Source organism: Drosophila teissieri, chromosome 2R, assembly GCF_016746235.2.
Source record: "Drosophila teissieri strain GT53w chromosome 2R, Prin_Dtei_1.1, whole genome shotgun sequence".
NCBI lineage: Eukaryota > Metazoa > Arthropoda > Insecta > Diptera > Drosophilidae > Drosophila > Drosophila teissieri.
In genome coordinates, this window is record NC_053030.1 from 12,397,198 (window position 1) to 12,412,108 (window position 14,911).

General features: G+C 44.1%; 4 protein-coding genes across 6 annotated transcripts; 2 read left to right on the plus strand and 2 right to left on the minus strand.

Annotated features, from left to right (window-relative positions):
* The first annotated feature begins 173 nt into the window (after window positions 1-173).
* On the plus strand, window positions 174-2,909 carry LOC122613458. Of its 3 annotated transcripts, XM_043787651.1 has the most exons (4): window positions 343-433; window positions 502-1,835; window positions 2,305-2,401; window positions 2,468-2,909. In XM_043787651.1, exons 1-4 carry the CDS (start codon window positions 343-345, stop codon window positions 2,857-2,859), a joined length of 1,914 nt encoding a protein of 637 aa, XP_043643586.1. In that variant the 3' UTR covers window positions 2,860-2,909. The 3 variants fall into 3 exon arrangements, with proteins under 3 accessions (XP_043643584.1, XP_043643585.1, XP_043643586.1); XM_043787649.1 differs by having other exon boundaries at window positions 174-1,835; XM_043787650.1 differs by lacking the exon at window positions 2,468-2,909 and having other exon boundaries at window positions 174-1,867.
* Window positions 2,910-4,038: 1,129 nt separating this feature from the next.
* LOC122613459 (muscle-specific protein 20) lies at window positions 4,039-5,204 on the minus strand. The gene is made up of 3 exons (XM_043787652.1): window positions 5,045-5,204; window positions 4,555-4,887; window positions 4,039-4,486 (listed from the first exon to the last, which is right to left on the minus strand). The coding sequence occupies exons 1-3, from the start codon at window positions 5,072-5,074 to the stop codon at window positions 4,295-4,297; spliced, it is 555 nt and encodes a 184-aa protein (XP_043643587.1). The 5' UTR covers window positions 5,075-5,204; the 3' UTR covers window positions 4,039-4,294.
* Window positions 5,205-11,199: 5,995 nt separating this feature from the next.
* Window positions 11,200-12,361, minus strand: LOC122614350 (glutathione S-transferase E14). The gene is made up of 4 exons (XM_043788919.1): window positions 12,173-12,361; window positions 11,850-12,050; window positions 11,666-11,788; window positions 11,200-11,576 (listed from the first exon to the last, which is right to left on the minus strand). The coding sequence occupies exons 1-4, from the start codon at window positions 12,320-12,322 to the stop codon at window positions 11,352-11,354; spliced, it is 699 nt and encodes a 232-aa protein (XP_043644854.1). The 5' UTR covers window positions 12,323-12,361; the 3' UTR covers window positions 11,200-11,351.
* A 302-nt stretch (window positions 12,362-12,663) lies between these two features.
* On the plus strand, window positions 12,664-14,846 carry LOC122613326 (protein PTCD3 homolog, mitochondrial). Its single transcript, XM_043787452.1, has 2 exons — window positions 12,664-13,102; window positions 13,156-14,846. Exons 1-2 carry the CDS (start codon window positions 12,776-12,778, stop codon window positions 14,785-14,787), a joined length of 1,959 nt encoding a protein of 652 aa, XP_043643387.1. The 5' UTR covers window positions 12,664-12,775; the 3' UTR covers window positions 14,788-14,846.
* Window positions 14,847-14,911: the final 65 nt, after the last annotated feature.

Consider the following 14,911-nt stretch of genomic DNA (forward strand, 5'->3'; position numbering starts at 1 on the left):
CATTTGGATTGCAAGGCATCGCCTTTGTACTCTTGGCTCAAACTTGACTAAACCATGGTTTTAAACATCTTTAATTTGAATGTATAACCCGTTTGGGGAATAGTGTACCCTTCCAAACAGCTGGCCCTTTGAAAATACTGTCAGTAAGAGCCTAGGGCACAATCACAAAACAAATGTACACGAGTACACAACAACTCTAAACAGAAACACTAAAAATATAACACAAAAAAAAAACAGCAAAAGCACCTTAAAATCATTATAAAAACTATAAAATACAAAAGATCGTATGCAAGAACGAAACAAGAAGTGAAGAATATACAAACACGATGGAAACAGAGTTAGATGAAGAACCCCAGATTGTTTATGTCGAGGAAAACGAGACGACAGCTTTGGCTGAGGAAGAGCTCTCGAGAGGTTCAGAAGATACCAATAAGTCGGATTCAGAGCCCGTAAAAAAGGTTTCCATCACATCAAATACTAACAGTGATGCAAGGTTAAAAGTCCTAAGAAAGGAGGAAAGAAAGGAGCAATTAAAGGAAATCATGAATCGACTCAAGGAGCGCGACGCAGAGGAGTTGCGAAAGAAGCTGGCCGGCGAGCAGGAGGAGGTCAAGGGGAAAGATATGGAAATGGACAGCAAGTCACAAGACAGTTCCCAAGGGGCCCGGTTCAGCTTACAAGTCGAGGAGTGGGATGACGATATCGAAGGTGTCACCAAAAGTACCAGCAGGCACTCGGATGATGCACTCCCAGCAGTCACTTTGGATGCAGTTGATGCTGAGGAGGAAGACATGCAGGATCCCATCGAAAGCCCCTCGGGATCTGATTTAGATGCACCAGTGATCCAGAGGTCCAAGAGCATAGATCCCATGCAAGTGGCAGTGAAGTCTTTAATGCTGGTGCCCAGTCTATCGGATATATCGCTGCCAAGTGAACAGCCTCTGCGAAGAAAGTCTACCCAGTCCGTGAAGTCATCTCGATCATTATTTGTAAGGAGTCTCACAGCCGATGGCGATACAAGTCTCGACTCCGAAGAGGCGGAAGAAGAGTCCACCAAGGCGCCCAGTGAATTCCGTACTACTGCAATTGAGCAGTCGAGCGAGTCGGAATCGCTGGCCGGGTCACTGGCGCCCATTCCAAAAACAGAACCCTCGCAAATTGAAGACCAACCTTTCATGGACATCGAAAAGTTGTTTCCGGTCGCATCGGACAAACGCATTGAGAACGAAATCGATTCGGCAGTCAATCTGAGAATTGTAGAAACGCGACAGATTGTTCATGATTTTATAAGCCACTTGATACAAAAGATAATCGTGCCAGAGCATCGGGGTACTGAGGAATATACTCGCGTGCGACTAGACAAGGAGAAGCTGCTGGACGGACTGCAAAGTGTGGTGCATGATTACATGATAGTGAAAGATCAGAACAAACAGCTGGAGGATCGGTTGATAGAGTACTTCCGCCGCACCAAGAACTTTCGATGCTTCGACCACCTAGCCCAGGACGCCGAGATGACCTTCTCCCGTCGCCATGAAAACGCCCTGGCCTATCTGTCCTATGGCCAGGAGCGCCTCGCCAAGGTGAAGGAGAAATATGGCATTCTAATGACCACTGCGTTCTTGGACCTCGCCAGCGTCATGAACATCGTTCTCAGCACGGAGCATCACCTCGAGCAGACGTTAAAACAAGTCCTGGTTCGCCCGGACGCCGAGACCGACTTCCTCAAGCGCCTGGTTGCCCGCGAACTCCGCCTAATGGCCGACCATCGGAACCAAATCAGCGATGCCCGGGTGTTGCTCATGTCGCAGAAACATACCTTGGGTCGCGTCTTGGAAGTAGGTATCCATGGATGCACTGTGGTCCAAAGGGTGGTCCACAATGTAGATCGCGTTGTTGGCAGACATGATACCCCCACCTTTCATGTTTCCGCCGTATTTGCCTACATATTCTCCGCCATGTTGTCCGTTATGTTGTCCACCATGTTGTCCGCCATTTTGTCCGCCATTTTGTCCGTTATGTTGTCCGCAATGTTGTTTGTTATGTTGTCCGTTATGTTGTCCGCCATATCGTTCGCCTTGTTGTCCGATATGTTGTCCGCCATATCGTCCGCCAGGTTGTCCGTTATGTTTTCCACCCTTTTGGCCGCCATGTTGTCCGCAATGTTTTCGCCATTAAGTCTTTCACAGTAATTTATATTATGTGCGCTGCATTTCAAATATTTCACCATGTAGAGGGTTTGCTACCTCTAGAATTCTTTTCAAATTTTCCATATTTTTAAAATTTTTGTATTCGCTTTTCTTTTAGCAAATAAGAGATGTGGACACTGTTTGCGACGGTGTGAGCCTGAATGACTTTATTTCCGTGCAAAACAAAGTGTTGGGGCTCGAAAAGAAGATTGAAGGTATAGTTGTATGAATATCTCTGTTTTCAATTCGATTCCCATTTGAATATTTATCAACTTTATCAGAGCGAAATATTGAACTGAAAAGGCAGCGCAGACTATACCACACCGAACTGCATATAACTAAGCACAATCGAGAGAAGTCGCACGAGTTGAAGAACAGGATTCACCAACTCAAAGTTAACCTGCTGGATAAGCACAAGTTAAGGGATAATCTAAAATCCGAGTTGTGCCGCGCGAAGTTGGAACACAAAGCCATTCGGAGGCGGTTACAAGAGCTGACATGCCAGGGTGGTATCCTGGCTATGCCCGCACTGATGTACGACTACGATCGAACTGTCGCCTATATTTGGGAAAAGGAGAAGGCGGTCTCGACTCTCCGGGAAACCTTAAAATCACTTACCAATCAACTGCATAGTGTACTGGACCCTTTCAAGAAGAACTCAGTCATTCAATAGAACTATGTGTGTAAACTTTTAAGTCAAATAAATTTTTCTACAAAAAGAAATTAATATTTGTCGTTTAATAATACTATAAACAATGGAAAATTCAAGACTTCCTGCTCGTAAGCTTATGCATCAATAATAACCCTGAATCGGTAGAGAAAATCTCTTAATGAACCATTATAAATTTATATATATATCCCCCACATTTTCAGTGTCAAGTTTGTTATTTATTTGCCTGCTTTGTTTATTTCACCCATATATATGTATATACATATGTTGAACAAAACGAAACCAAGGGGAAATACCGTTTGGTTGTTCTCATTAATATTTCTAGCAAGCAATTGTTGGAAATTTTCAAAATTCTAAATATACCAATTCGGAAATTGGCACGCTTTACTTCTTAATCATCTTTTCTGAGCACTATTTGGGTTTAGAATACACACGACCTGAGTACACTCCAATTAGCCAAAACGAATGAGGGAAATATTTCACTTGAGGACTGCGTCACTTAAAACTAATTAAAGAGATGCTAAACGTATTCTGCAATCTAAAAAATTTAAAACATATTTCTTAAATATAACGAATATAAAATGAATCAAAAAAATTTCCATATTCTTCCATCCTTGCTCTGTTCTTTCGGCATAATAAGCCATAGGAGATTAATACCGCCAATAAATGAAGAAATTAGAAAGGTGCCAGCTGAAGGCGTGAAATATTCGCCAGAGATGTCTGGCTTTTCGTTTTTGGCACCATCATAGTTGCACCTGCAATACACAATGTTGTGTGTGTGTGTGTTCACTGAAGAGTGAACAATTTCACGCCTCCGACAGGTGAGTTTCGGCATTCCTTTCGCTACATATACATATATATGTAGATGTAGTACATATAGGTAGTCGGTGTATAGATGCCCATCTTGATAATAACTCTGCCCAGCGCTGATGCTGCGACCTCGACACGCTTCGGTGGAATTTTTCGCATCGCACACACTCATCGGAGTGTGTTTATGTTTGGTTTATAACGTTGATACGATGATATATACATATATATATATATTGCTATATAGCTATAGGTATGAAATTCATTTTTAGAACGCACCATAGGCAGATAAATAAAGTCTGTACACCCACACAAGCAACAGCAGCAAGAACGTAGCGAGCTCAAGGTTATAGAGGTGATCGGAAAGTGGAAAACTGGGATTTTTGAATTACTTTATTGTACTCATAAATAGATTAACTTAGGCGTATACTTAATATAAGGCGACAAGCCTTTGCGTTGCTTTCATGTGTTGTTTTGTGTGAGTGTGTTCTTGGGTGTTGTGCATTGCTTTGGTGAGGAATACCATTGTGTTTTCATGTTTTCATCATACAAAATTTATATGGGTGTGTTCACTTAGCATACGTATGTATATGTGTAGAAAAGGGTGCGGACATCCTGGCCATCCTGGCGCTTACTTGCCGAGCAGGATCTTGCGGCCGGCGCCGAGGTTCTGGCCAGCCTGGGTGGCTCCCTTGTTGGAACCGGCCTGCAGACCCACGATGGTCTGGCCGGCCTTCAGCTGCTCGTCGGTGAAATCGCGCTTGCACTCGTCGGCGGGCTTGGGGCCCAGGAAGGGACCCTTGAAGTCGGCGTGCTTGTAGGTCTGCAATGAGCCGCAAAAGTAAAGATTAGCCTGGATCACAATGGGTTGGAATGCGATGCGGAACTTACAGCACGGCCGAGGGCGAAGATGGTGTTGGTGACGTTGGCAATGTCCTTCTTCTCGTACAGATCGACGGTCTGGAAGACATCGATGTCGGGCACACCGTACTCCTTCAACGCCTTCTGGAAGTTGTTGATGTTCTCCATGAACTTGAACTGGCCGCCCGAGGAGTTGACCTTGGCCACGGCATTGGGCGACAGCACGTTGATCAGCTTGCACAGCACCTGACCGTCCTTGAGCACATCCTCGTAGGCCTGGCCGGCGGGGAACTTCTCGGCAATGATGGCCTCGATCCACTCCTGGGCCTCCTTGTCCATCTCGGGATTGCGCTTGCCGGCAATCTAGGTGGTTCGATTTAGGAATGGGAAAAAAAGGCATATTTTAGGCACAACATTTCACACAACTCATTGTTAGATTTCACATTTCTTCCATCCATTTTCGTGTATATATATTTTGGTTTTGGAAAGGATCTTATTTTTTCACTGATTGGGTATTCACCTTGGCACGAACGGCACGCTCAAGAGACATGTTTGATTATTGGTTTTGGGGTTCGGGTCCTGCGGGATCTTCACTGAAGCTCTGACAAGCTAAAACTGATGCCAGCCAACGGGGCGTATGCGGCTTTTAAAGCGCGAGAGAGCGTTCTCCGACGAATTCGTTCAAGAATTTTCCAAAAATATATCCGAATTCGGAGTCGAGTGTGTGAACATTTCGCAGCGTGGGCGTTCTATATATCCATTCGAAACGCCGACTTTGCCCGTCGCCCGCGTATGAGTCGTGCGTTATAATTTTAGATCATCATCGGCCGAGCAAAAGGAAAAATCCAAATGCTTCATCATTTTCACACATTTCCAATCGATGGGTGTAGTATGCCTGTGTGTGTAGATTTTGTGATTGTGCTCAAAGTGCTCATTTGCATGTTAGCCGCATTTTTTCGGACTTGCTGTCCTGCTGTCCTGCTGTCATTTTGCACTCATTTCGGGCGCGTGCATTCGCTGGCCGTAATTTCCATCGGCATGCATTGGGTCATAATTAAAAATGGCAGCAAATTGGTTCCCATCGAGCGACACATCCTCCAGATTTACAGGCTGATTTATGATGACATGTACATCCTTACAGTACTCACAATTCGGAACGTTGTTCGCTTGTTAAGAGGAATTTCTGAATAAACAGTCTGAAAATGTACTCTTCTTTACAAAAATCTTTATGTGCTCATCAATTTTTTGTTTTAAGATTAATTGGTATTTATGCATTTGATAATCTAAACTAATCTAAACCATATCCAGAATTTACAGGCATATATGAAATGTCAAGAACATCTTGCACAAAATGTATAATTTTGAAGAACTGTCAACATGTCAGTTATTTTTGTAAAAGATTAGTCCAAATAATTTCATACTATTTCGATAACTATTGATTTAAATTATTATAAATATTAAGGAATTATTATTTTTCATTTTGAGTTCTGTGTATAGGGCAGCTAAGGGCTATTAACACATAATAAAATAAATAATAACATTTTAATGCTCTCTTTTAAACACCTCTCTTGATTGCCAGACTGCATTCAACGCATTAGCAATACATTGCATTTATAATGCAGATAAAATTGGCCTCGAGGGAAAAAGAGCCATTTACAAGCATTAAAAAGCAAGAGGACAGCGATTACTTTATGAGTGGAAAATTAAGTTGAATCGTGTGCCCCGTGTTATTGAAAAGCACTTTGTTGGAGGACAGCCGTCACCAAAACATGCCTTCAAAATTAACAGCGGAGGGCAATAAAGTGAAGAGGAGCAGTCAAGGCGACTGCGAACTGTCAAAGTTCGTGCCCCCCAACAAAGATGAATATTTTATTAGAGTGCTTCGGAGGGGAGAGCCAAACAAACAAATCGCACTGCGATATCTATTTCGGGATGGGGGAGAATCTTTTGCTAGAGCAGATACAATTTCGATAACACTCGGACAATCTGCGAGATACGCGTAAAAGGCGCGTCGGATTTGTGCTATGGGTAGCGCGACTATTTCCAAATTCTCGCTGCCGAACAGGTGGATGCGAGCCGAAATAGTTGAGATTTTCCAGGCTTTTCTTGTTTTTCCCTCGGCCGGGAAAAACAGATGGCGTGTTCGTTTATTTTTACCGCCTCCTTGGCCCGCGGCACTTCGTCGACGGAGCGCTTTCTTTTTCACATTTTTATTTTAATTAACAAATACGCGGCGAATTGAAGTAAACCGCATTTGTTGCCATTTAAGTGAATTAAATGTGCCGCAGGCTGGGTTTTGACTATTGTCTTCGCCAAAAATTTAATTAATGCCCCGCAGTTGGGCGGCCATTTTTCACGGCAATTAAATTATTGTAATTGCACTCGCCGACGAGGGGGGTGTGGCTCATCAAGTGAAAGAATCAAATTCAATTACGATATGGCGGCACTCTCGATGGTTTTGGAAAGCACTGCCGCCTCCCTTGGATTGCAATTCAAACAAGTGGCTGATTAAATGTTTATCCGGACCCCAGGGTCCTTCATGCATCCTCATCAGGCGACATCCCTCCCCCTTCGTCGTTTTGGCCAAATTGCACACAGGACACACACGACACACGTATGTGTGTGCTTGTGTTTGTGTTTGGCCAGGAAAATTAGATTCGAGTGTGCAAACATCCTGGCGAGGAAGCATTTTGCAGGCGCTAAGTTAGCCGGGATTATTTTCCCATAAATCAGCATAAAAAATCCACAACCAGGCCAAAGGCCTGTGCCCCGCAAAATGGCCGGCACACAATGGTCCAAAAATGGCAACGCACATCCGAAATGAAGTCAAGCGAAAATTAGGTCGTTGGGGAAAAAGGCACCGAGGGATTCAATAGATCCAATGGATCCACTGAGTCCAAAGGATCCGGCGAGCCCTTGGGGCATCCAGCAACCACTTGCTGGCATTTGTGCCGCTTCCGCTGGCTTACAGTGAAGCTGGGCGGAAACGGAAATTGAGTCAAGCGTTTCAGTTTGCAGACTGCAATTTCATTTATAAACAAACACAAAACGGACAACATCGATTCGAATACTCGTACAGATACAGATACTGCGAACTCGTGCCCCATTGCCAGTGAGTTGGCCGTCTATAAATAGACGCATTATTTATTTAAGCTCAACATTTAATTGGAAAATCATCATGCCCAATGTCGTCATTTTGTTAACGAAAATAAACACTCGATTCGCAGCGGTCATGGCATCGAGTAGTTATTTATAAGTTTCCCATAATTTCTGTAGACATTTTTCCGCTCCTTGCGACAAAAGCAATTAAATAAATTTCAAAATTTTCACTTTGTCGTCGAGAGAACATTCGTAGCACAATGTTGGAGGAATTATTCGTTTTTGTATTTCAAATTGTTTACCTTTTGCCAAACTTTCGGTCCCCAAAATCTTATAGTATACGCGAAACGATAACTGCCAACTTAAAATTTAATGACATTTATTTATTGACTCAACACACTTTCAATGTACAAATTAATTAGGATATGTCCTTTGTTGTTAATACAAATGTATATCACTTACACATTTATTTCATCAATTAAACTTTAACAGCACGTTGGTGTTGTGCAGCCTCGGGAGCATTTTACAATTCATTTGAAAGTATAATATTATTTTGTTTTAAACTTGATGCAACAATGATTGCGATGCGGAATCCTTTGAACTTCTTGTTTGCTTGATGTTTGTTCTCCTCCGTTCTATTTGGCTTTCAGCCAATATCATTCACCCGAACGAACTTTGCTAAATCTTGAGACATAAGCCTCAGATAAATGATACTGGCGGTGTGGGCGTGGCCCGGCCTACGCCCCCGAAAGCCCGAAAAAAGGTTAATTAGGAATTCAGCTGGACCGCAACCGAGATGCCTAGCACTCAACCACAACAAAAAGGTCCTTCTGCGCCACCAGCTGGCCGAGAATACGGAAGGTGAAAGTAATATAATAGAAATTAATATTTGCGAGGGCGGTTAGTTGGGATTTTTAATCAATAATTCAACTGTGACTGCTTTTCAATTTACGACCAACTCAGCAGCGGCCAACGGCGAGATGTTTGACCCGAAATAAAATCAGCAAATATTGGCCCAAGTAATAATCGAGGAGCTAAACCCGAAATCGCTTGTCCCAATGGTCGAATGCGAAAACTTTGTCAATATTTCAGCATCACGCTCCGATGACTTCTGGCCTCCGAGTATTCCCAATGTACCCAATGTTCCCAATGCGCCAATGGGGGCAATGCGAATTGGCAACGTGGAATGGCCTGGCCTAATTGAATTTCCTGGCTAACACTTTAAAGCTGGCTGTTTGGCTGCCTGGCTGCAACTAGGAGCCTGTAATGAGGTTTCATCCACTCCTCCGCATCGGGAAACTTTCCATTTGGACAAATTGACTGGCAGGCGCTGAGCAGGCGGACTTCAAAGCAGCATTTTCACTAAATCAATTTGTACAATGTAGGCTCAAGCAGTTCTGGACCCTCCCGCCATCAGTTGCGAAGGGGAAAAGTTTGGCACAAAGTTGTCGTCTGTCATCCATAACTCGATTTGTGAATGGCAACGTGTGCCGCATTAGGGTTCTCTCCTGGCTGGGCTCCAGTTTTTAAAAGCCATGCTAATTTGAAGCCATTATACGCCTAATTATGGGATTCCTCGTGCCAGAAAATGTGTGAGCATATGGGAGTTTGGCGAAAGTAGAAAACTTTTATTTAACTTGCAAGTAAATACACAACATAAAGCAAGGGTAAATAAGAAATCACTGACATTTCGAAATACCTTATTAAGGTGGTTGCTGTAAGAACTGAAACCATTTGAAATTTATTTAATGAAACTTTATTTAATTTGAGTACGAGTTTTTGCTTCTCCAATTATAATTTCCACATAAATATTACGAAGGGCATATTTAATTTGCATATTCCTTCCTATGGCTGTTATTATTGTTTTGGAAAAACAAAATAATTGCGTTTTTTAGGCAAAAGTGAACTTGTAACCACCACGTTTCCCCTTCGACTTTGGCACTTGTGTTTTGCTGTGTCTAATTTATGCAGGTTGAAAAGTCCCTGGCAGTTCGATTTTAATTATTTATTTTAGCTTCATAAAAAACAATAATTATTTAAATTAAATTGCCTTTCCGCACAGTTCGCACAGTAAATTCGCCTTTATATATGTATATCAATTTGATTGCGCGAGGCTGAGGCATTTGGACATTTCCCGGTGGGTGGCATTGCATCATCATCGTCCGCCGCTGGAATTGCCCATAAATAAAGTCGCATGTATGGGGCAATGTGGCCTTTAATCGAATTCGAGCGACATGCAAATACACACGGAAAAGTGGTAGAAAAAATGCTTCATTTTGAGTGTCGACACAGTTTATGCTCTAACGAAAAAAGAAAGGGGTTCAAGTTAAACTTTTTTAATATACAATGTGCCTAAAAAATGGCGGTAACTAAATGACATTATAATACAATTTATAACGATTTTTGAGCTGCAAATATTTATTACTTGTTTCCTTTATAACACTAAATGTAATATAAATTCATTTTCGCGAGCACTTGTCATAATAAGTGTTAATAATTATAAATCAAGGCACAAAACATATTTAGAATATTAAAACCTATTCTGTTTCCTTGGGCACTTGTGCATATGAAATTGTTCTTTGCGACTTGCCTGCCCGCATAAAATTGCAAATTGATGCAAATTCGCAGACAAAGTTGCTAATCTCTGCGGCAAAAGAGTAAGATGGAGCTTAAGTAAAATTATTCAGTTTTATATTTGGGGCCCGGATGCGCTTTTGGATGGCCGTCGACAGAAAGCTAAAGCATTCCGGTGGCCATGACAAAAAATCTCTGTACAAGCACTGACAACGTGAAGGGCAGATAAATGTTGAGACAACGCCGGGTGAAATTGAAAAACTTGCTGAGCGCAAAGTTTGCCGCGTGCCTTGGATAGACGTTGCTCCTACTCGGATGCCAACTAAAGGCATTAGGAATGGCTGCATCTATCCCGACACTTGGCAGCTGGAAAGTCAGACGATCAGGGGGTCAGAGGAGCAGACATCCGACGAGAGGACCAGGTGCACGTAGACGCCAAGCTGTAAAGATGGACGTGGATGTGGAGCTCGGTGCGTGCGCCAAAGTTTGTTCGAGTTGGCTGACCAGGGCATCGAGTTACTTGCTGCTCGAGGTTCGATGCGGGGCAATTAGCAAACTGGTCCTCGAACAGGATTACCCCGCTCAACTGGAGGGCACTCGATGCGGCTATTAGGCCTGACAAGCTGTCATTAGGGCGCAAACGTCCGGCGCAGCCAAATATTTGCCAGCGTTTTGCATGTAAACAAGGGTCACTCGCATATATGTTAATGAGCTTGCTTAAGGGTCGCGGCCAACCGCTAAATTACTTTGAATTTGGCGGAATTACACATATATTTTCCCTTCACCAGAGCAAATATACATTGGCTGCACCCACATAAACGGGTTGGATGATAGATATCCGTTTACCCCATTAATAATTTACGCTTTTAAATGCGAAATTGGTCAAATTATTTCACACGCATTTCTATAATCATTTTTGATTGGCGTATTTAAAAATATTAAGTTGTTTATAGAAAATTATCATCATATTTCTCACTATACCCTTATATACGAAAAAAGGAATCCCATTTAAGTTTTATTATGACTTCAACTCTATGAACAATAATTTTTAGCATTAATAGAAATGTCAGGAGATAAAAAATCTACACGTGCGGATCAAACATTGAATGAACTCCGTTTGATGCTTAATTAAACATGCGCTTTGATAACCAGTGCTACTCCACTTTCTCGGTGCCTGGGGCGGATGAGGATGGGAACTGAAAGCTGCCGACCCGCTCCATCGTCTGGCGGAGCTTCTCCAAGCCGCTGCAGTTGGCCTCGTAGGCATCCAGCTGCTGCATCGCGGTGAACCAGCGCCGCAGACGTGGGAACTGCGACAGGGGAAACATGAGATTGACGGTGCTCAGTGTGGTCACGATGGATAAGTCGGCGAGCGTCAGCTGAAACCGCGGCAACAAAGGTGAAATTCTAGACTTAATTGAGCCGCCACAACGACAGGGAATCGCAATCAGATGAGGTGGTTTTTTACCTGTGGCCCGGCCATAAAATCGCTATTTTCCAGGTAGCGCTCCATGATAATATACGTCTCGGTCAGCTTGCGTTCATGGTGTGCCACATCGACATGGGCGAATCCCTGGCGGACAATCGCCGACTGTGAAAAATAAAAACAAAATATACATATAAACATCTAGTTTTAGTTGCGGAACACCCACCATAAAATCACTGTCACGCCGGAACAAAAAGGAGCACTCGAAGAGCAGGAGGTTCAGGACCTTCATCCGCTCGCCGTGCTCCTGGGGCCACAAACTACCGCCGTCGTCGAACTTCTCCGCCAGGTGGATGAGTATAGCATGACTATCCGTCAGCACCAGATCACCATGGACTAGGGTGGGCACACTGTGCTGGGGATTCAACTAAAAATGTCATAATATAAAAGCATCACTTTTTATAATTATAAGGAGTTTCCTATTTGCTATTTAACAATTTAAATATAAATTCTCCAAGCAAGTCTACTGAATAAATTTGCCTCACTTACCGCTAAGAAATCTTTTTGGAATTGCTCGCCCTTGAAGAGATCCACAAACCTGAGCTCGACATCTATATCCAGCAATTTGATTAGCATAAGGCAACTGCGGACGGGCGGACTGCGGTCGTCGTAATACAAAATCGGCTTAGGCTGTGGCATATCGTTAAGATCAGGTAGAAGAACAGACAAACGAACGCCTTGAAAGTCGATCAGTAACTGAATCGGAAACCATATGTCGGCGTGGCACTGATTGTGAAATTTTAATGTGTACTTCGAGATAGTTCATAATTTTATTACTAAAAATTGCTTCATTCATTTAAATTAAACTTTTTACCAAAACATACATGTAAGTAAATGTAAATAGATAGGAAAGATAACGAAGTCATTTTAAAATTGGCGCTCATGTTTAAATTCGTGTGGTAGCCCTGGCACAGTGTTGAAAAAGTACGTACTAAACCACGCTGTTAACCGGACTGTTAGGCTCAGCTGATCAGCCACACTTTCTGGGCAAGAAGAAGCACCTGCATTTTCCCACTTAAAACCAGAAAAACATTTTATTTTCTTGGTTTTATTACTGAAAGTCAGGGAAATTCGTGTCCAGCCAGCTAAACAATGTACCTCTCGCGCCAATTGAGACTGCTGCCCAGGGCGAACATCGCGCGCAGCTTGAGTTCCAGCGGAGCACATTACACAACAGCGGCGCCGGCGGCAGATGCTCCAATTGAGATTCCCAATCGGATCGAGCGTTCGCCCACCGATCTCCTGCAGGCTCTGGCAGGTACTGTGGCCAGGGATCATACCGCACCACACTACAAGTACCACGATGACCCGTTCCTGATACCCATGTCCAATGCGGCGAAGCGTACTTATGCCATGTCAAAGGAATCGGGACGCAAGGCGGCCAAGTGGATCAAGGAGGAGCACCGCGAACTGTTTATGGTGAGTAGGCAGGTGAATGTGTTACCACATACTAATCATTTCCCATGTCACAGCACCAAGAAGCACAGCCGGCCATCGAGAAGTTCGCACCCAGCATGGTCTATACCGAGGATTCAGTGGTAGACGAGAGCTCCCTTGCCCAACTGATATCCCAGGGTGAACTCAAAGACGCTATTCTGGTCTACAACCTCCTGGAACAAAAGGGAAATCCAATCAGTCCCGATCTTAAGCAGAGCCTTCTGGAACTGGTGTGCTTCCACAATAACCAGGAACCGCTACCGTCGGAGTACATTGAAGAGCGCTGGTTCATGCAGAACAATCGGCGACGAGAGCGTAGTGGCAAAACCTGGAAGGATGGCGATCTGGCAGAGAAACTGTACTCTGAAATCGAACCAAAGACGCCGCAATCATATGCCTCGCTCATCCGTGGCATGGCCAAGTACTTGCAGTGCGAGCGGGCATACGCACTGCTCCAGGAGGCTGGCGAGAAGCGGGTGCAACTGGACACCAACACCTTCAATTCCGTTATCGAAATAGTAAGCTTCCTGAAGGACACAGCCGAGCAGCGTTGGCAGCTCTGCACGGAGCTTCTGAACGAAATGTCGCAGCAGAAGCTAAGACCCAATTTGGGAACTCTGAACGCGGTGCTTCAGTGCATTAGCACCTTTGGCAACTTTAAGCTGGCGCGCACGGCTGCCCTGCAAGCTCTGCCGGAATTCAAGCAATTGGGTGTGAGTCCTAGCCTGGGCAGCTACTACTACCTTCTGATCATCTTCTGCCGAGAAAGAGGACCAGTGTCCCATGTTATTGTGGACATTCTTAACGATATTTCTGGCAAGGAGTTCCAGATTCAGCATCCCAAAGACACGTACTTCTTTGCCACCGCCATGGATGTGTGCCGCAATCATTTACACGACAAATCGCTGGCGAAGAAGGTTGACGAACTGCTGCACACGGGCAAGAACTACGATTTGATCGGCGACTCCTTCAAGGAATCAATCTACTACCGCAACTATCTAGCTCTGCTCTGCCAAACCGAGTCGATCGATGACTTCATGCTGAGCTACGACCTGCTGGTGCCCAACATCTACATACCCGAACCGGGTATCATGGAGGAGATCCTTAGAGCCATTGAGATCAACGGTGGCGTTGAGTATGTGCCACGCATTTGGTCCGACATGGTGGTGTTTGATCACACGCACCGAGAGAGTCTGCTACTCTATGTTCTTCGCATTTTGGTGGATAACAAACCGAATCCAGATTCCCCAGCCCAAGCCCAGTTGCCGGAGCAGGGCGCCAAGGTGGCGCTGGACATGTACGAAAGGGTGGAGGAGGCTATCAAGCGACTCCGAAGGGTGTCCTTCACCGGCCAAATGCTGGGAGATATACTCACGCTGCTCGTTCGCGGTGGAAGCTACGAAAAGGCGACCGAGGTCTTCGCCCACATTGATAAAAACCAGCACAGGATTCCCGGAACACCCAGCTTAAATGCTCTGCTAGAATTTGTGGACGCAAGTGTGCAGGAGAAGTCACCCAGCCAGGCGCTGTTCGCCCTGCAATACGCCGTTGAAAACAACATCGATTCCAGGGCGTTAGCCAAACGCATTCATGAAGGATTTACCCTAAATGAAACACACCTGTCCAAGCTGAAATCGCTAGTAGGCGAGAGTTTCCTCGATAAGTAATAGAGTCTTTTGTAATTGATATAATGAACGCTGTTAAATAAATTACCATTAACTAAATACTAGTATGGTTTCATTGAACAGAATAATAAACTTTAAATAGAATAGACGTTACTGAATACACAGT